This window comes from Theropithecus gelada, chromosome 20, assembly GCF_003255815.1.
Source record: "Theropithecus gelada isolate Dixy chromosome 20, Tgel_1.0, whole genome shotgun sequence".
Classification (NCBI taxonomy): Eukaryota; Metazoa; Chordata; class Mammalia; order Primates; family Cercopithecidae; genus Theropithecus; species Theropithecus gelada.
In genome coordinates this window covers 38,922,163-38,943,089 of record NC_037688.1, presented here as the reverse complement: position 1 = coordinate 38,943,089, position 20,927 = coordinate 38,922,163, and the positions used below count along the sequence as shown (strand labels likewise).

Sequence of the window (20,927 nt, the reverse complement as noted above, 5' to 3'; positions counted from 1 at the left end):
TGTTTCTTTACACCATGCATCAGGCACCCACTTGACTGTAGACTCAGATGACTCTGGGGCTCCCGGTAGTGGTGTGGCATCCCACTTGTCTTGTTCCCCACTTTCTCCATCCCCATCACTACCTGGCTCAGGGGCCTTCAGCCTCCTTCCACGCTGCCCCAAATGCCTGGTTTATCTTGGCAGCACGTACAAGCTTGGAGAAACTCCTTTTACCTATGCACATGGGCATGGCTCACTGCTCTAGTTCTCAGCAGTAGGGAAGAACTCTCATGCCAGCCCAGGCCCTGGGACTCAATCTTGGGTTCAAGCCCCTTGGCTGTGGCTAGTCAGGTCAATGTCCAGTACCTATTAATCCCCTCCTGCAAAGAGGAGTCCCACACCAAAGTGTTAGTCCCATTGCCTGTACAATGAGGCATCGTGCTGGCTGTGAACCATCAAGCTCTGCAACTATTTTATTGCCTTAGAAGACCTTCAGGGGGAGAAGCCATGAAAAAATAAAAGTCTGAGTAAAGTTTTTATTATTTTCTATTATGCCATGACTTGCATGGAATGACCACAAAGTGGCATGCCTTCCTGGTCACATAACTTAACTCATCAGGCCTGGCTAGAAAGCGAGAACTCCCAGATACACAATTTAGTCCACTAGAAAGATGGGAGGGAGCAAAGGAAAGAGAAAGAGACAGAGGAAGGCACAATGATAAATAACTATCTGTCTCTTCTGTAACAGGTTAGTGGCTCATTCTAAAAATGATGATAATGTCCTTGAATATCATTTCCAATTCATGGTCAAGGTCTTTATGTTAAAGGAAAGGAGTTTTCTTAGAAGAACTGGATCTAATCAATATATATTTGATCTTCAAATATTTGACTTTCAAACAAAATTTTTACGGCCAAAATAAAGTGAAAGAAATGATACTGACAAACTCTCTTTCCATGCCCTTGTGAAAGCGCCCACAGAAAGAATAAGTACAAAAGGTAACCAAGGCCCTCCCCTCTATCCAAAGAAATGTATCCATGGAGTTCTGACAGCCAAGCTTCTCTCCCCCGTCCAAACCTCAACACCATCAGGTTGGAGGAGCCCCATGGCAGTCAGAAGCCCTGTCCCGCTGTTCCTCAGAAGCGGCCTGCTTTTTTGCGTCCCCGTCCATGTCTGCAATGAATAATCCGTGGAGATCCATGTGCATATCGACATCAACGGAGGCACGGGCCAATTCTGTAAAGCTTTTGGCATCCAGAATGAGCAGAAAAGGTGGCTTCTGGGGATCAGTAGAGACAATGGCTGATAGGATGACTCCTTTGGGGAAACAGAAAGAAACCCTTTGTAAAAGTGCAGGCTTCAGTCGGAGGGATGAGTTTCTCAGCGTGTCTCTCCGCCCTCTTTAGACATATGTATCTAACCAAATCAGGAGGGAAGTGAATTGGAGACACTGTAATAGAAGGGAAAGGCCTGGAAACTAGGAATCAGAAAATTTGGCTGTAGGCCGGGCGCGGTGGTTCACGCCTGTAATCCCGGCACTTTGGGAGCAGAGGTGGGCAGATCACTTCCGATCAGGAGTTCGAGACCAGCCTGGCCAACATGGTGAAACCCTGTCTCTACTAAAAATACAAAAATTAGCTGGGTGTGGTGGTGGGTGCTTGTAATCTCAGCTACTCAGGAGACTGAAGCAGGAGAATCATGAGACTGAAGCAGAAGAATCACTTGAACCTGGGAGTGGAATTTGCAGTGAGCCGAGATCACACCATTGCACTCCAGCCTGGGTGACGGAGTGAAACACCATCTCAAAACAAACAAACAAAGAAACCAGAAAACCTGGTTCTAGCCCTGACTGGGCCAGTCCCTTGACCTCTCGGAGCCTCAGTCTCTTCATCAGTAGAGGTGGGATAATCTCACCTACACTCACAGGGTTGCCGAGAGTATCTCCTGCATGATGGATTTTGAAAGCACACTAAATTATTGCAGGCATTGAAGAATGGCATTCGTTTTGTTTGTTTGTTTTGCTTTTTTGAGATGGGTTCTTACTCTGTTGCCCAGACTAGAGTGCAGTGGTGTGATCACAGCTCACTGCAATCTCGATCTCTTGGGCCCAAGCTATCCTCCCACCTCAGCCCTCCAAGTAGCTGGGACTACAGGCACATGACATGACATCTGGCTTATTTTTGTATTTTTTGTCAGATGCGGTCTCCCTATATTGCCCATGCTGGTCTTGAACCCCTGGGCTCAAGCAATCTGCCCACCTTGACCTCCCAAGTGCTGGGATTACAGGCAGAAACCACCACACCTGGCTCGAAGAATGGCATTTCAATGGTTAAACAAAATAATGCATATCAACTTCCTGCAAATACTCTCAATGCCCCCAGAGGGTCCCAGGTTGAAGAGCAGTGGAGCATCGTTGAAGTCAGATTGGCCTGGATTTACATCTTACCTCTGAATGTATGGGATGTGTGACCTTGGGCAACAAGGTCACTCTCTGAGCATCCCATTGGTAAAATGAAGATAATGATACTCCCTCCTCACAGAGAATGTAAAGGAAGTGTCCACACCACTGAGTGGGAGAACGGCCTGAGCAGGAGGCAATGCCAGTGGTCCCCCGCCTCGGAGATGACAGTGACACGGGGTTGCTGGCCTGACGTGCCATGCCATGATCAGTAGGAAGACAAGACCCAGGTGGAAAACCACTCCCTTGTCACCTGAGGGAAGAAGCTGGCAGGCTCAAGTGGGGCAGCCTGCCCTCCTTGCAGGTGTGGCAGCCCCATTCCCAGCGTGGCCAGGTGACATCCCCACCTATGGTTCTAGTTACCCTCCTTAGCCTCCTCAGGGCTGTGGGCAGGGCATTTCTGAAGCATTTCTGAGAATGAAAGGGGAAGGATCATTCAGTCAAGTGGAAACCTAGAAAATAGAGGTGGGCCACAAATACACATTTCCAGGGGCGCTGTGAAACATTTACGTGCTTATGCATTGTTAAAAATTTGGATCCAGGCCAGGTGCAGTGACTGACACCTGTAATCCCAGCACTTTGGGAGGCTAAGATGGGAGGATCGCTTGAGCCCAGGAGTTAGAGACCAGCCTGGGAAACACAGTGAGACCCTTTCTCTATAACAAATACAAAGAATGAGCTAGGCATGGTGGCGTGCCCCTGTAGCTCCAGCTACTTGGTAGGCTGAGGCAGGAGGATCACTTGAACCCAGGAGTTTGAGGCTGCAGTGAGCTACGATTATGCCACTACACTCCAGCCTGGGCAACAGAGCAAGACTCCATTTCTTAAAAACATTTCTTTTGGATCTAGCCACTGTAATCAATTTTAAAACCAAGATTCTGCATTCTGAGAGAGCTTAGTGTCACTGACTGGAAAGGAGATGGACTTTGTGCAGTAAAAAACTTAAACTTGTCTAAAAAGGAGACTGGCTTTTGTCCTCAGTTTCTGGGAGGTCACCTCTATACTGGTGAAATGTCCTGCTTGATACAAGTATCTTTGTATACATGGGGGCCTTGCGCCACACCAGGCAGTCTACCCTTACAGTGGGATTTATGGTGGGGCCTTGGGCCACATGGTATGAGCTTGATCTCCAGGAGGACTGAAGACTAAATAAAGGTCAGACACACAGGCGGGCAACCATGTTTACATGACTGAGCCCCAGTATAAACTCTCCATACCGAGTCTCAGGGGAGCTTCCTGGCTGGCAATAATATTCTGTGAGCACTGTCACACAGCATTGTCAGGAGAAGTCAGTGCTATCTGTGACTCTTCTGGGAGAGTGCAGCTGGAAGCTCCTGTGGGTCCCTGCTGGGCTCTGTCTTGTGCACCTCTTCCCTTTGCTAATTTTAGTCTGTATCTTTTCACTGCTGCAAACCAGAACTGTGAGCATAAGCGCTTGCAGTGAGGTTGGTGATTCTAATGAATTATTGAAGCCAAAGGGTGTCTCGGGGACCCTCAAACTTTGCAATTGGTATAAGAAGTAAAGGTAGCCTTGGGGACTCCCTAACCTTTTAGCTTTGACCTAGACAGATGTAGACTTCAAAGCACCAGTCCACCCCCTTTATGAGCTAGGGGGTCAGCTGCCCCTAGATGGTGTCTCTGTGGGAAGGGGGATCATGAGCAGCATGCAGCAACTAGGCTTGGCTTCTTAGAGTCTTACCGTCATCCTCATCCTTGGCGCCTGGTGTGGGCACAAACAGGGGTTCCGCTGGCCAGCAGTCGTCCTCTCTCCATTTCAAGCATGACTTTGTGAGAATGTCATATTTTATTATCTGTACATCCAACGAGGAGAAACACAGAAATGAAGCCCATCGGATATAGACTTTTGACATAATCACCCAATGACAGCTACCTCTGGTGAGCACAGCCAAGAAAGGACAGGAGCTAACTCTCCTCCCCGTGGTTTTTTTGTTGTTGGTTTTTGGTTTTTGTTTTTTTTTGAGATAGAGTTTCACTCTTGTCACCCAGGCTGGAGTGCAATGGCGTGATCTTGTCTCACTGCAACCTCCACCTCCACCTCTTGGGTTCAAGCAATTCTCCTGCCTCAGCCTCTCGAGTACCTGGGATTACAGGCATGTACCACCACACCTGGCAAACTTTTTGTATTTTTAGTAGAGACGGGGTTTCACCATGGCCAGGTTGGTCTTGAACTCTTGACCTCAGGTGATCTGCCTGCCTCAGCCTCCCAGAATGCTGGAATTACAGGCATGAGCCACCGCACCCAGCCTCCTCCCCCAGTTTTAAACATGGGTCCTCCGGCCACCATGTAGCTGATACAGCATAAGGAATTCTTTTAAAAATTAAAATATTTTTAAATTTATTATTATTTTTTAATATAGAGACAGGGTCTTGCTATTGTTGACCAAGCTGGTCTCGAACTCCTGGCCTCAAGCAATCCTCAGCTCCCCAAAGTGCTAGGATTATAGGTGTGAGCCACCACACCCCGTCTAAAAATTAAAATATTGACTATATCTTATATTTGGCATTGCACTGCAATTTTATATGAGTTAAATAAATGAATACATTCAATGCAAACATTTAAAGTATAATACAACCCCTTTGTTGCTTTAAGAGTGCAATTCTCTGAATCTCTCTTAATCTCCCAACAGGCCTATTTCTCTCTAGGTCTGGTATTAGTGGAGAGTGGCTTGGGGTATGGAGGGGCGGAGGCTTAATTTTTGGCTGTGGACATTTCTGCTCTGTTTGCAATAAAAAAAAGATTTTCCATTTTATTATGAAAAATGAAGATGTTTAAAAAAAGTGATCCCTGCACAGCACTTCACACAGTGACCAGCACACAGTAAGTGTTTCACAAATGGTAGCTTAAGAAGCACAGTGGGCCAGGCATCGTGGCTCATGGCTGTAATCCAGCACTTTCGGTGGCTGAGGCAGGAGGATCCCTGGAACTTAGGAGTTCAAGACCAGCATGGACAACACAATGAGACCCTGTCTCTTTCTGTGTATTTTTTTAAATAAAAAGGAAAAAACAAATCAAAACAAAAGAAGCAAAATAAATCCTCTAAGTTTCAGCTGCACCCTCTCTGCTGGAGAGGGTGAGTTCCTTAGGTCAGGGACTGGGCATCCCCCTGCTGACTTCCTTACCCTCAGTGCCTACCACATTGTAGCCCATAGTTGGTGCTCAATAAATAAGTATTGAATAAAGAAATCAGTGAATAAACTCCAGCTATAACCTCTTACCCAAACCTTAGCCCATTAGGTGCCACTCCCTCTCCCAGCTGTCCATCCTTACTTCAAATTTATCTTATCCTACACTTACCTCCCTCTGACCTCCTGTTTTCTAATCAATGTCTCAGAACCTTAGAATTCAGCGTTGCATATAGACGCAATCACTGTAGGAAAAGCCTGTGAATACACAGAGAACAGTACCTTGGTTGGGATTGGACTCCATTGAACTCCTGCAGCAAAGACATACCGGTATCGCTTTCCATTGTGAGCATAATTGACCCGTGGAAGCTCTAAGCCTACAAGGAAATTAGAAGGTGGATGAAGCCCCCATCACTGGGGGCTGGGAGCATCCACCCTTCCTGTCAGACTGGGTAGCCTTTCCTCAGAATTCGTTCCCACACCAAGATCCCTGAGCTTGATTTAGAGCCTGGATTGGATCAAAGGTGGTCAAAGGCAGGGGACGGAGCCTCTGATAATTACCCCATCTCTATCAGAAAGGCCTGGAGCAGTGTACCACAGACCTAGGTTTTAAGTGTATAAACATCTTTAATTATCCAAGATAGAAATCAAAGAGAATTGCATGATTAAAATCAGAGGCTACTGCAATTTCTTAAAGCTCTTTTCAAAAAAGTGCTGATGTGTGTATGTGTGCACGCATGTGCATATGTGTGATGAGAAATGGGAAGCTGGCTGGGCGCAGTGGCTCACGCCTATAATCGCAGCACTTTGGGAGGCTGAGGCGGGCAGATCATTTGAGGTCAGGAGTTTGAGACCAGCCTGGCCAACATGGCAAAACCCTCCCTCTACTGAAAGTACAAAGAAAATTAGCCAGGCATGGTGATGCATGCCTGTAATTCCAGCAACTCGGGAGGCTGAGGCAGGAGAATCACGTGAACCCAGGAGGCAGAGGTTGCAGTGAGCCGAGATTGTGCCACTGCACTCCAGCCTGGGCCACAGAGTAAAACTCTGTCTAAAAAAAAAAAAAAAAAAGAAATAGGAAGCTGTGCCAGGCATAGTGGCTCATGCCTGTAATCCCAGCTCTTTGGGAAGCTGAGATGGGAGGATCGCTTGACGCCAGGAGTTCAAGACCAACCTGCTCAACATGGCAAGAACCCCATCTCTAAAATTAAAAACTAAAAACTAAAACAGAATGGGAAGCTGTGGAAAATGGTGTCAACGGAGAATAGTTAATTAAATCTGGTGAATTATATAATAACATTATGGAAAAATAACATTTAATAATGATTTTAATAACATGGACAAGTGTCCATACCATAAGGTTAAGTGTAAAATGCTGACTATAGAATTACTATATCTCCACTAGGTTACAAATGAAGAGAAAAAATTTGGAAGCATTCCTGGGGTTATAACTGCCTTATAGTTTACACTTTCTACGATAGAATCTAAGTTTCTCATTATGTGAAATTTTCATCATCTTATTTTTACATAATCAAAAATCTTATTTTTTTCTCTCTGTGTGTGTGTGTGTGTGTGTGTGTGTGTATAGATATATGGGGGTTTTTTTTTTGTCGTTTTTGAGATGGAGTCTCGCTCTGTCGCCTGGACTGGAGTGCAGTGGCGCCATCTCAGCTCACTGCAACCGCTGCCTCCTGGGTTCAAGCAATTCTCCTGCCTCAGCCTCCTGAGTAGCTAGGACTACAGGTGCCTGCCACCACATCCTGCAATTTTTTTTTTTTTTTCTATTTTTAGTAGAGACAGGGTTTCACCGTGTTAGCCAGGATGGTCTTGGTCTCCTGACCTCGTGATCCACCCGCCTTGGCTTGCCAAAGTGCTGGGATTATAGACGTGAGCCACCGTGCTTGGCTGTACATGTGTATATATGTATATATGCCTATTGCATCAAATTGAATTTCTAAGTCTGAATACTGAAATGGATGTTCAACTCTTAGGAAATATTCCTGGTGGTTGCCACCAGCTGCTGGTGAAGATACAATGTCCAAGAGAAGAGGAAGTAGAGATACATCCACGGATAAATGCTGATTAGGTTCAGTGGGGCAGGAAGGGGAAAGAACTATTGAGGTGGGAAGGAGATGTCCAATCCCACATATGAGGAAGCGTGAAACTTCCAAGGGGACAGGCCCAGATGAAGGTGAGGCAGATGGAACATTCCCATACTTAAATAAGAAGAAGTTGTGTGCCCTTGACCTCAAAGTAGGCCTGAGATTTCCAAGATGTTCCTGGGCCCCTCTCAAACCAGTGATTCTCCTGCCTCAGCCTCCCAAGTAGCTAGGACTACAGGTGTGCCCCACTACCCCCAGCTAATTTTTGTATTTTTTAAAAAGTAGAGATGGGGTTTTGCCATGTTATCCAGGCTGGTCTCAAACTCTTGACCTCAGGTGCTCCACCCGCCTCAGCTTCCCAAAGTGCTGGCATTACAGGAATGAGTAATGCCTGTAATTGCCATTGTGCCTGGCCCATAGTTACATGAAATTAAGGCTGGGCCTCCCAAAGTGCTGGGATTATAGGTGTGAGCCACCGTGCCTGGTCCTTAATAGCCATGTCCTTTGAAGAATCCTCAGGATGTGGGAAAATACTCAGGTTACATTCATTAAGTGCAAAAGGCAGCTTCAGAACATTCTAGATGATATGGAATGTATTTTGCAAAAGTACAAATACAGAGGCAATGGGCTTTGGGATAAGAGAAGGCTGGGGTCACAACCTGGCTCTGCTGCCTGCCTTTTGGCAAATTTTGCAATTGTCTGAACCTGCTTCTTAGGGCTATTCTAATATTGCTGCCATTGGCCGGACTCTCCCTATAGGCCAGACCCCACACTAAGGCCTTGATGTGCATGAACAAATCTAATGTCAACAATAACAGAATGACACTGCTGGGATGAAATGAGAGCAGTCTGAGAATTCGCCAGAAGAGACCCGGCCTATGTCACACAATCCACGCATGATGGGAGGACTGGATGGGTATCCCAAAGGGCTGTCACAGGTGCAGGGATTATGGGTAGTTTGTTTATTGTTACACTTTTTAGTGTGCACAATATTGCAACAATAAATAAGCATGATCTTCTCAGGAAAGAAAAAAAATGTGGTGTGGTGGGTGAGCAAGGATGGGGGTGGATGCCTTCAGACCTGGCATCACCTATTGATTCATTTCTAAAGACTCCAAGCGTATGAGTTCCCTCACAGAACTGGTTATGGGATGTATGGGATGCCTTTTACAGAAGTGGATTCTTAGGTCAAATCCAAGGGTCATCCTAAAAGAGTCCCCAAGTCGATGTGCTCTTCCAGATACCCAAACTTCCTGGCATGGGGCAGCTGATGGAACAAGGCTCTCAGTCTTTTTTTTTTGGGCAAAGTCTCTGTTGCCCAGGCTGGAGTGCAGTGGCGAAATCTCAGCTTACTGCTCTGCCTTCAGGGTTCAAGCAATTCTCCTGCCTCAGCCTCCCGAGTAGCTGGGATTATGGATTACAGGCATGCACCACCACACCGGTTAATTTTTGTATTTTCGGTAGAGATGTGGTTTCGCCAACTTGGCCAGGCTGGTCTCAAACTCCTGGCCTCAAGTGATCCGGCCACCTTGACCTCCCAAAGTGCTGGGATTACAGGCGCGAGCTACCGCACCCAGCCAATGCGCTCAGTTTAAATGCACACCGCGCCACTCTCTAGCTGAGTCTCCTTGGACAAGTCCATTCATTCTGTACTTTGACGTATTGAACACAGACCTCTGTATGCCAGCCTTTGTGTCATGTGCTGCTGATACCCTGTGAGCACAGCAACACAATCCTCACCTCATGGGTTTATATTCTGGGGCAGTGGTTCTCCATCATGGCAATGGTGCCCCCATGGGATGCTGGCAATGTCTGGAGACATATTTGGCTGCTCCAATTCAGGATAGGGGCCCTCCGGGCTTCTAGTGGGTAGAAGCCAGGAATGTTGCTAAACATCTTACAATTCCCTGGACAGCACCCACTGCAAAGAATGACCCAGCCCCAGATGGCGACGGTGCCCAGACTGGGGAGCCCTGCTCCATGGGTGTGACTCCTGTTCTAGAGGGTCTGCGTTCTGTGTGTAGCTCCAGGTCTCTCAGGCCTAGTTTTCTCCTTCATATTATGCAGCTGATAACAGCTATTTTGCAGGATATTGTGGATGTTGAGAGGTAGAAATGGAAAGGTATTGTGCCTGTTCAATAAGCCCGTGTTCAGTAAGGGACAGCATTTGCAGAAGTCATCTGGCCCAGCAACCACCCACTGCCTTCCTATTTTTATTTTTATTTTTTTGAGACAGTGTCTTGCTCTGCTGCCCAGGCTGGAGTGCAATAGCACAATCTCAGCTTACTGCAATCTCTGCCTCCTGGGCTCAAGCGATTCTCATGCCTCAGCCTCTTGAGTAGCTGGGACTACAGGCCTGTGCCACTATACCCAGCTCATTTTTGTATTTTTAGTAGAGATGGGGTTTCACCATGTTGCTCAGGCTGGTCTCAAACTCCTGGCCTCAAGTGATCTGCCTGCCTCAGCTTCCCAAAGTGCTGAGACTACAGGTATGAGCCACCATGGCTGGCCTTACCCATTGCTGAAGATAGAGGAAAGAGAAATGTCCCCAGATGCTTCTCATCGGGGCATCCCAAGAGCCTTTCCTTTTTGGCCCTTGTACGTGCACAGGAGGGAAGTATTATGTAAAGAGGCCTCTGGGGTCCCCACGAAAATCTGCCCCTTTCCTAATCTCAGGACCAGAGGATGCATTTTACCTTCATAAAGAAATTCCGGCTGGCAGTAGACTTGGCCATCTTCTTCCTTCAGGGCCGTGGCTGTTGTAGATGCCACTTTGATTAAATTTGAGCCCACTTCTGCATTCTGAAAAAATTCAGTTTTCAAAGAGTAAAATAAAAACGTGTCATCCAGAGCAAACATTTGCTTTAGTGTATATATTTTAAAAAAATGCTTGAATACATGTCATCTTGGTTTAGCCTCACATTAATCATAGGAAGCAGTTCTTTTTCTGTTGTTATTCTTAGTCTCGGTTTAAAAAATGAGGATTGGCCATTTAAGGTGACTCCTCCAAGGTCACATACCTGGAAGGTGATAGGACTCCTTTCTCTTACTCTGAGCCTGCCTTATTCCTCACAGGGAAAATTAATGTGCTTCTAAGAGTAAGTTCTCACTTTTAAAGTACTAGATGATTCACCTATATAAAGCTGCAGCAGTCATTAAAAGGATGCTTCTGAAGACTTTACAACAACACGGGAAATGCTTATCACACAACACTGAGTAAAAGCAGCATCAGGACAAATTGCATATGCAGTCTGAGCTCAACCGCATTAAAAAAGTTTACATTGAGAAGAGGCAGAGAAATATACTAAATATGTGTGTGTGTGTGTCTGTGTGTGTGTGAGTACAATTTTTTTTTTTTTGAGATAGAGTCTTGCTCTGTTGCCCAGACTGGAGTCTGGAGTGCAGTGGTGTGATCTCGGCTCACTGCAACCTCTGCCTCCTGGGTTCAAGCGATTCACCTGCCTCAGCCTCCCAAGTAGCTGGGGTTACAGGCACATGCCACCATGCCTGGCTAATTTTTGTATTTTTTAGTGGAGACGGGGTTTCATCATGTTGGCCAGGCTGGTCTCAAACTCCTGACCTGAAGTGATCCACCCCCATCAGCCTCCCAAAGTGCTGGGATTTCAGGCATGAGTCACCATGCCTGGCCTGAAATATACCAAATATTAAAAATACAACAGATGATGAGGATTATGGGGGACTTCAGTTCCTTTTTTGTATGCCTCTCTGTATTTTCAGTATTTTCTCCTAGGAAAAGTTACCACTGCAGAAATGAAACCAAACATGCAATAAAAATTATTCGGTGGAAAAACAACCTTCAAGGACATTTCTTGGTTTCAATTTACAATCAGATGTTGCTGTGTTCAGTATCTTGCTGTCATCAGTATAAGCGAGGAGAGGGATTTAGCATGATTAAATATTTATCGAGCATCTACTACTCCCTGTTTCCCTCATGTACTAACCATGGGACCTTGAGCAAGTCACGTGGCCTCTCTATAGTTCTGTTTCCTTATGTGTATATTAATAGCATATGCATCTTTGAGTTATTGTGCAGATTAAATGACATCATCTGTACAAATGATTCACAAGAATGCCTGCTTAACAGTAGGTGCTAGATAAATGTCAGCTGCTTCTGTTGATGACATTGTTGTTGTTATATTATTATTACTATCATTACCATACTACTACTACTATCACTTATTATTATTCTATAGCTGCCACCACTACTGGAGGTGAGTACAGGTTAGGCTCTAGAAGATACTGAGGAACGAGACAACGGAAAATTATTGTTATGGCTGACTTCTCATTTAAACTTTTCTCTACTTTCTGCATTTTCCAAGATGGCTTCTATTTTATTTTGGGACAGGGTCTTGCTCTGTCACCCAGGCTGAGTGCAGTAGTGTGATTATAGCTCACTGTAGCCTTAAACTCCCAGGCTCAAGTGATCCTTCCATCTCAGCCTCCTGAGTAGCTGGGGGACTACAGGCATGCGTCACCATCCTTGGTTAATTGTTGTGTTTTTTGTAGAGACAGGGTCTCACTATGTTGCCCAACTTCGTCTGGAACTCCTGGGCTCAAGTGATCCCCCTCTCTTGATCTCCCGAAGTGCTGGGATTACAGGCATGAGCCAGTATACCTGGCTCAAAATGGCTTTTATAATTAAAACCAACCTATTTTAGGGATAGCAGCATTTGTGTTGGAGAGCATGAGAAGTTTACTGCAACTTAGCAGCTGAACCGCAAGGGTCCTCAGAAATTAGTTTAATTCAGTCTCGATTTGTAGAAGTAACTGAGGCCTAGAGAAGGAAAGGAACTGGTCCAAAGTCACAGGGAGAGAAGCAGAGCCTATTCCTGGGGCCTTTGTATTGATTCTTTGGCCCAGAAACAAGAGCATTGCTGGTAGAGGGTGAAGGCAGTGCAAAGGCCCTGAGGCTGACTCTTCCCCATCCCCGAAGGTCTAGGAAGAAACACCCCTTCCCTAACAACTCCATCGGAATCTGCAGTGTCTCCAAGGCACTGGCCCCGAGCTGTAATTATCTTCTTTATGAAACTCTTTTCCTTCTTTTAGCTTGTCTGCCCCAAGAAGCCAGGGACCAGATTTTGCTCAGTGCCTGGCACCTAGTGCCCAGGAAGTAATTGCTGAATTAATGAGTGAATGCACAACTCAGTCAGCTTTTCTTTGGGCTGTCAAGGGGCAAGACATGTGTTTTGCAGGGTGACTGTAAGCATCAAATGAGAGGAAATGCAGAGACAAAGGAGCCCAGCACCTGGCCCATTGGTGGCATCTTAGAAACATTTGGTTGAGCGCAGTGGCTCATGCCTGTAATCCCAGCACTTTGGGAGGCCGAGGTGGGTGGATCACCTGAGGTCAGGAGTTCGAGACCACCCTGGCTAACATGGTGAAACCCCGTCTCTACTAAAAATATAAAAATTATCTGGGCGTGGTGGCACGTGCCTATAGTCTCAGCTACTCGGGAGACTGAGGCAGGAGAATCGCTTGAACTTGGGAGGCGAGGTTGCAGTGAGCCGAGAACGCGTCACTGCACTCCAGCCTGGGCGACAGAGTGAGACTCTGTCTCAAACAAAACAAAACAAACAACCACAACAAAAACCAAACATTCAGTGCCTCTACCTGCATGGCTCTGCAAGCTGGTGGGAGGCCCTTTCTGGTACCTTGCTAAGCGTGTGACGGCAACAGGCCTCTGGGCACGTTCCAGCCTTGATTCTTAGGGAGTTGGTCTGCACAGACATCTTATAACTCCAGCCCCAAACTGGTCAGACTGGTTGAGGAATAAACCGTGAATTTTTCCATCCACAGCAATAACAAACATGACTTGGCTGCTTTCGGTGGCCAGCATGCTCGGTTTTAGGAAGACATCACTTTCCAGCCAGAATTCAGCACCATCTTGCAAGCTTGCACTGAAATCCCTACACTTAAGGGAAATCCCACAAGAAGCAGCCATCACCATCATCCCCTAGAATGCTGCCTGCCCTATGAAATTCAGCGCTGTGGTTTTCCATGCAGATTCGAGCAGACCTCTTTTCCTCAGAGCCAGCTTCTTCGTCTGTGTAAACTCGGGGGAGTGGTTCATATTTTAGAGTAGTGCTGGGTATAAGTGAGGTGGCTTCCACCTGCATCTGAGCATGATGTTAGGATTAAATTAAATAATGGTTGTGAAAAACAGGCTGATCCAGGGCCAGACACGTCGTGCAGCCAGACGGGCATACATTCCAGTTGCAGCTCAAATCCCAGGGATAATTCTACAAAGTTGGGCAAGTTACTTTCTCATCCGTAGATGTGGGGGATCATAAATAACTTAGAACGTTGTGATGCAGATTAGCAAAGCATTTAACAGCCCCTAAATTTCGCAGGAGCCAGAAGGAACGTACAAGTGGAGGCCCACCAACCTTCTGTCTAAATACACCAAGCAAATTAAGTCAAACACCATCTCTGTCCCTGTCTTGACACACAGCCCTTCATGATGGTGTGGAGCTGGCTGTCCCAAATGGCAACCGCTAGCCATATGTAGCGATTTAAATTAAATTAAATTTAATTTTACTTTTTTTTTCTGAGACTGAGTCTCGCTCTGTCGTCCAGGCTGGAGTATAGTGGTACGATCTCGGCTCACTGCAACCTCTGCCTCCCGGGTTCAAGCAATTCCCCTGTCTCAGCCTCCTGAGCAGCTGAGATTACAGGCATGCGCTACAATGCCTGGCTAATTTTTGTATTTTTAGTAGAGATAGGGTTTCATCATGTTGGCCAAGCCGGTCTTGAACTCCTGACCTTAAGTGATCCACCGCCTGGCTTAGCCTCCCAAAGTGCTGGGATTATAGGCGTGAGCCACTGTGCCAAGCCTTAAATTTAATTTAAAAATAAGCTTAAGTAAAATTAAAAATTCAATTCCTTAGCTGTGCCAGCCACATTTCAAGTGTACAATAACAACTCGTGGTTAGTAGCTACTGTGCTGGATAGACAGAATGTTCCAGCAATGCACCGTGCTGGTCTGAAAGGACGACTATGAATTGAGAACCCAGGACTCCTTAGAGTTCTGAGCTGGAATGAGGCAGTCTCTGGCCCCTGGCTCCTTCCTGCCTTATCCCAGGCTCCACCCCTCACTGCATGGGTACCCTAGCCAGCACAACCAAGGCAACAGTCAGCCCTGGCCACCTCGTGGGCCTGCGGCAGTAACAGCAGAGTGGCACAGTCTGCCCTTCGGAAGACAGGTATTGGAAGCAAGGCTAGGACCTTCAGGGGCTTCTGGGATCCCAGGTGTCCAGCGTATGGTTGGGGTGGGGGTGGAGGCACCCCTCTGGGTAGGCAGAATGCCTTGGCCCTGTGAACTCACCCTGTGGAGTAGGGGTCCTGCTGGAGAAAGAAAGGCTGGCCCACAGACCTCCTAAGTGCCAAACCCAGAGCAGGGACCCCTCTTGCCAGGATCTAAGAGCAGAAAAGGCATTGAACACAGAGCCTGGCACCTAGGGAGTCCTCCATGAATGGTGGCTTCTCTTATTTGAGCGTCTGCATTTGTGCATTTGGAGATAGAAATCAAACCCACTGATCCAGTCGTCAAAGCTACCCCTTCCAGGTCCAAAGTGTTTCCTCGTGTCAATGCCCCTTAGGCGTGGGTGCACACGAACCTAGGGCCTCACACAGTGCTCTTCAGGACCAGGGCAGGGCCAAGGTCCAGACGACCCGCCCTGCCCACACCCCTCCCAGCCACTCCCCGTCACTGCTGAGCCCTGCCTCAGGCACCCCCACACCTCCCTGTGTAAACAGGCCCACGGTGCCCACAGGCCCTGCCGGCCCCACCTTCCTTTGACCCCAGCTGGCCCCAAAGCAAGAGAATCTGGGATATTCGGGACCTCCTGGCCTTTTAAATAGAATTTGCTATTGCCTGTTCTATGTGGGAAGTACTTTTCACTTGGAACGGGTTCCAAAGGCTAAAGGAAGATGCTGCGCCCTTTTGGAGACCTTGCTTCCCATTTTTCATGTATTCATCATTCATTCATTCATTTCAAGTATTTAAGAGCATCCTCGGAGTGCAGCAGATGAGCTGCTGATGAGACAGAGTCCCTGTCCTCCCAGAACTTAGGCTTGAACAGGAAGAGGGAAATGAACAAGTTACTTACACTTGACATAAATGTTGACAAAGAGCTACAAGGCGCAGTTAGAGGATACAGACTCACCTGCCGGGTCATGCTGCCGAGCCCTGACCTTGGAGGTTCTCTCCCATGGCTGCATGGCAGAACCGGGGATTTCTGAGACCACACCCAGGCCTGGGCTTCCTTGGTCTGGGCCGAAGCCAAGGCCCAGACATGGGGGTCTCAGGGCTCTCCAGGGGAACCCAATGTGCAGCCAGCCAGGGGGAGCAGGAGTGTCAGCCCAGGAGGACAGAGTTGCAGACAGAGAGGACAGCAATGTCCTGCAAAGGCCTCAGGCCCAGAGGACATCTGAGTAGAGGCAGCATCTTCCTGAAGTTGCTTCTCCAATAAACCTTTGGATAGGATGGAGCCAGAGCCGCTGGATCAGAGCATGTAAGGCTCGGTCCACCTGCCTGACTTTCTGATTTCAATATGCAGGCGGAGCCACTTGAAAGTGCAATAAGAAGACATATTTAAGGGACGATAAGTAGCAATTAAAAAGCGTGGCAGGAGCTACCCATCCCGGGGCTTGCTTTCCTTTGCTAGTTTCAAAGCAGCAGATGGTTCACACGACAGCTTTTTTTTTTTTTTTTTTTTTTTGAGATGGAGTCTCACTCTGTCGCCCTGGCTGGAGTGCAGTGGTGGGATCTCAGCTCACTGCAGCCTCCACCTCCTGGATTCAAGTGATTCTTCTGCCTCAACCTCCCAAGTAGCTAAGATTATAGGCAGGGGCCACCACGCCGGGCTAATTTTTGCATTTTTAGCAGAGACAGGGTTTCACCTTGTTGGCCAGGCTGGTGTTAAACTCCTGACCTCAGGTGATCACCTGCCCGGGCCTCCCAAAGTGTTGGGATTGCAGGCATGAGCCACTGTGCCTGACCACATGATGGCTTTTAAAGATACACAAGCTAACATTCTTAGCTTGGTTCCAAGGAAGCAAAGCACTCTCGAGTGTGATAAAAGGTTATAAAATCTTGCAGGGTGTGGCAGTGGGAGGGAGCGTGTTCCTCTCTGTGTACCATCCCTGGGCTGAGGTCAGCCTTGAGACTTACTAGCTTTGTGCCTTGTTATCCCTCAGTACTTCCTGGAACCAGGAGACAGTCTGAGGGGCTGCATTGTGCTGCTTCCGGGAGCAAGCGGTGCAGGGGTCCAGGGCTCGTGTGCTGATTTCATGGGACATGGCTGTTCATCCAATAGCCCTGAGTCACATGGGGGAGAAAATCAATGCCATTTTCTCTTCCAGTCATTCTGACTAGGTCAAGGAGAGTCTCAATGAGGTGCCACGATGTCTTTAATGCCTAATACTTTTAAAACTTTGCTTTTTCACAGAGAGATCAGGTCTTGGCAAGCCACAGCCCTCTGGCTGGAGCTCAAGACCTCTGCTTTATTTCCATTATTTTATTCTCATGCTTGTCTTCTCTGTGCAGCAAGCATTGCCAGCTTTCTACTGGGTAGTGATGTGTTTCTTTTCAAATGAGTTAAGTAGAGAGTGAATTGATTGAAATGAAAAAAAAAATGGATTTTTAAATGTTAAGTAGAGGTGATATAAAATATGACAAAAACCATGGCAGAGATACACAAATGGCTATGGGTGGGAAAACAATGGAGAGATGGGGGAGGACCCCAGCTCTGGAGTCAGACAAACCTAGGTTCAAATGCCAGCTCCCCTGCCTGCTGGCTGGGAGGGTGGCTGAATTCCTGCACTGAGAAACTGGGTTGTAAGGGTGGGAGAAGGCTCCCTGGATACGGTAGGACCATCTGCCAGGCCTGCAGAGCCCCAAGTGTGCACCATCTGAGGCTCTTTCCTAGGAGTTAGAGCTACTGGGGAGAAGAGCAGAGTTCCTACTCCTTTGTAGTTACAAACAGGAGTTTAAGGCTGGCCACGGTGGCTCATGCCTGTAATCCCAGCACTTTGGAAGACCGAGGTGGGTGGATCACTTGAGGTCAGGAGTTCAAGACCAGCCTGGCCAACATGGTGAAACCTCATTTCTACTAAAAATACAAACAAACAAAAAATTAGCTGGGTGTGCTGGCACGTGCCTGTAATCCCAGCTTCTTGGGAAACTGAGACAGGAGAATCACTTGAACCCGGGAGGCGGAGGTTGCAGTGAGCCAGGATTAAACAACTGCACTCCAGCCTGGGTGACAGAGCAAGACTCCATCTCAAAAAAGAAAAGGGGGTTTAGAGACAGAGGGGGGCAGGTTCCAGTCTTGGCTCTGCCACTCTGGGCTGTGTGACCTTGCCCACATTTCTTAACTTCTCTGAGCCTCAGTTTGTCCATCGCCAAAATGAGGCTTCTACAGGAACGTTTCCCACAGGTTGTTTTGATCATAAGTGAGGTAAGAAAAACAAAATGCTTAGCAAAGTACCTGGCACGTAATGTGTATTTAGTCAATGTAAGCCATCAACATTTAATTGAATTGAATTTGGTTTCATTTAAATTAATTAAGTCGTGAAGTCAGTGAGTTCTGGAGCCAGAAGTCTTTGTAAGTCTCTGTAAGTCAAGCCCAGAGCCTTGGCCACATCACCCTAATTGGGGATAATGTCTGGCCTGGTGGTCATTCTTAGCACAAGAACAGAGCTTTTCAACATCAGGGAATTGTGTAAGCAAATGGTGATGAATCCCTGCCATGAACAATTAGGCAAATGTTTAGAATGATGTTTCAAAGAATATTTAATGTCATGGAGAGATGTTTAGATACATAAATAGGTAGAAGAGCAGTCTGGGCTGGGCACGGTGGCTCACGCCTGTAATCCCAGCACTTTGGGAGGCCGAGGCAGGTGGATCATGAGGTCAGGAGCATCCTGTCTAACACGGTGAATTCCCCCATCTCTACTAAAAATACAAAAAATTAGCCAGGTGTGGTGGCGGGTGCCTGTAGTCCCAGCTACTCGGGAGGCTGAGGCCAGAGAATGGCGTGAACTCAGGAGGCAGAGCTTGCAGTGAGCCGAGACTGTGCCACTGCACTCCAGCCTGGGCAACAGAGTGAGACTCCATCTCAAAAAAAAAAAGAAAGAAAGAAAGAAAGAAAGAAAGAAAAGCAGTCTGTAAGATAGTATGTACCTATTCAGCAATAAAAAGAAATGAAGCACTGGACGGGCGCAGTGGCTTACACCTGTAATCCCAGCACTTTGGGAGACGGAGGCAGGCAGATTGCCCGAGCTCAGGAGTTCAAGACCAGCCTGGGCAACATGGCGAAACTTTATCTCTACTAAAAATACAAAAACATAGTCAAGCATGGTGGCAGCCACCTGTAATCCCAGCTACTTGGGAGGCTGAGGCACAAGAATTGCTTGAACCTCGGTGGCAGAGGTTGCAGTGAGCCGAGATTACACCACTGCACTCCAACCTGGGTGGCAGAGTGAGACTCTGTCTCAAAACAAGCAAAAACCACAACAACAACAAAAAGAAATGAAGCACTGATACGGACTCCAACACAGATGAGCTTGACAACACTGTGCTATGTGAAAGAAGTCAGACACAAAACACCATGTATTCTAAGACTCCATTTATATGTGATGTCTAGAAAGGGCAAGTCCGCAGAGACAGAGAGGAGATGACAGGTTGCCTGGGACGGGGAGGGGAGGACTAGGAGGTGATGGCTAAGGGGTATGGGGTGTGTTTTGGAGGTGATGAAAATGTTCTAAAATTTATTGTGGTGGTGGATGCACAACTGTGAAAATATACCAAAGGCCGTCGAACAGTTTAAATGGGCAAATTAGGCTGGGCACAGTGGCTCACCACTGTAATCTCAGCACTTTGGGAGGCCAAGGTGGGTGGATCACCTGAGGTCAGGAGTTCGAACCCAACCTGACCAACACGGTGAAACTCCATCTCTTCTAAAAATACAAAAATAGCTGGGCATGGTGGCAGGCACCTATGTAATCCCAGCTACTTGGGAGGCTGAGGCAAGAGAATTGCTTGAACCTCGAAGGTAGAGGTTGCAGTGAGCTTAGATCATGCCAGTGCACTGCAGCCTGGGCTACAGAGTGAGACCCTGTCTCAAAAAAAAAATAATAATAATAATAATAATAAATAAATAAAAGGACAAATAGTATGCTGTGTCGATTACATCTCAATAAAGCTGTTAAAAATTATGTACAATATGATTAAAAGGAAGAGTCATACACACACACACACACACACACACACAGAGACAGAGAGAGAGAGACTGGGAGACAAACATACATATCCACAATGATCATCTCAGGTGGTGGGTTTACAGGGATTTTTTTTTCCTTTTTACTTATCTATATTTTTTAAAGTTTTTATTATGAATCGGTACTACTTTGGGAAAAACAAGGAAACCTTTTTTTTTTCTTTTTCAAGAACAGTTCGTTTTCGATTTCAATGTCAATCAAATAAGAGCCAAAGTAACTTCCCACCTGGGCCCACATCTCTCTAGAAAGAAAAGGGACCTCCTTGGAAGCCATTACCTTGTCCGCGTGGAGGGGCACGGCAAACCTCCTGAGGGTGGGGACCGAGGTGAGCCTGGAGTTCTCCTTGAAGTCCTGGTTCAGGTTGGCCAGGTAGAAGAGCTGGTAGAGGCTGTTGTCCTCGTAGGCAATAACGTCAAACACGATGCAGCCGTCCTCTTCATACGCGTTGACGTGATGGAAGACCACCATGGCGTCTGTGTAAAACTTGGTCTGCACAGGCTGCCTGGTCCTTTGGTCGATGATGTGGATATAGGTCTGAAAAAGGACGCACACCAAGGGGTCAGCTCACCCTCTCTCAGCCTGGCACTGTGGCATCTGGGGACTGAACAAAACCCAGCTCCACCAGGCACTAGGCTCAGGACTGTGTCCCCATTCTGCATTCTGTGTCTACTCCACAACACCAGACAGGCAAAAGTGCCCCCCAAAATGAGAGCTGTTTATTGTATTTCCATGAGTGTATCTTTCACATGGAGAGAAGGGACGCTTTGCTGCCAGAGTCTTTGCAGTCACTAGGAGGACAGTGTTTGGAGAGACTCTCCAGTGTGCATGTCCCCTTGTTCCATTGTGCTGACATCCCAGCTCCCTGGTTATGACCAAGTTGGGGAGAATCTGCCAGGTGCCAGGTCCCATCTAAGACTGGAGCCTTGGCAGGGTACAGTGGCTC

The 20,927-nt window shown here is 47.2% G+C and overlaps 1 protein-coding gene across 2 annotated transcripts in view; it reads right to left on the bottom strand.

Moving 5' to 3' along the window:
* Positions 1–507: 507 nt before the first annotated feature.
* Positions 508–20,927, bottom strand: part of BCO1 (beta-carotene oxygenase 1) — a 52,758-nt gene continuing 32,338 nt past the window's right edge. For both annotated transcript variants that reach the window (XM_025370847.1, XM_025370848.1), the window contains 5 exons: positions 20,261–20,518; positions 10,378–10,483; positions 5,862–5,956; positions 4,135–4,246; positions 508–1,294 (listed from right to left, as the gene is read on the bottom strand). In XM_025370847.1, coding sequence (XP_025226632.1) covers positions 1,065–1,294; positions 4,135–4,246; positions 5,862–5,956; positions 10,378–10,483; positions 20,261–20,518 — 801 coding nt within the window. In that variant the 3' untranslated portion in view covers positions 508–1,064. The remainder of the gene's footprint in view (positions 1,295–4,134; positions 4,247–5,861; positions 5,957–10,377; positions 10,484–20,260; positions 20,519–20,927) is intronic.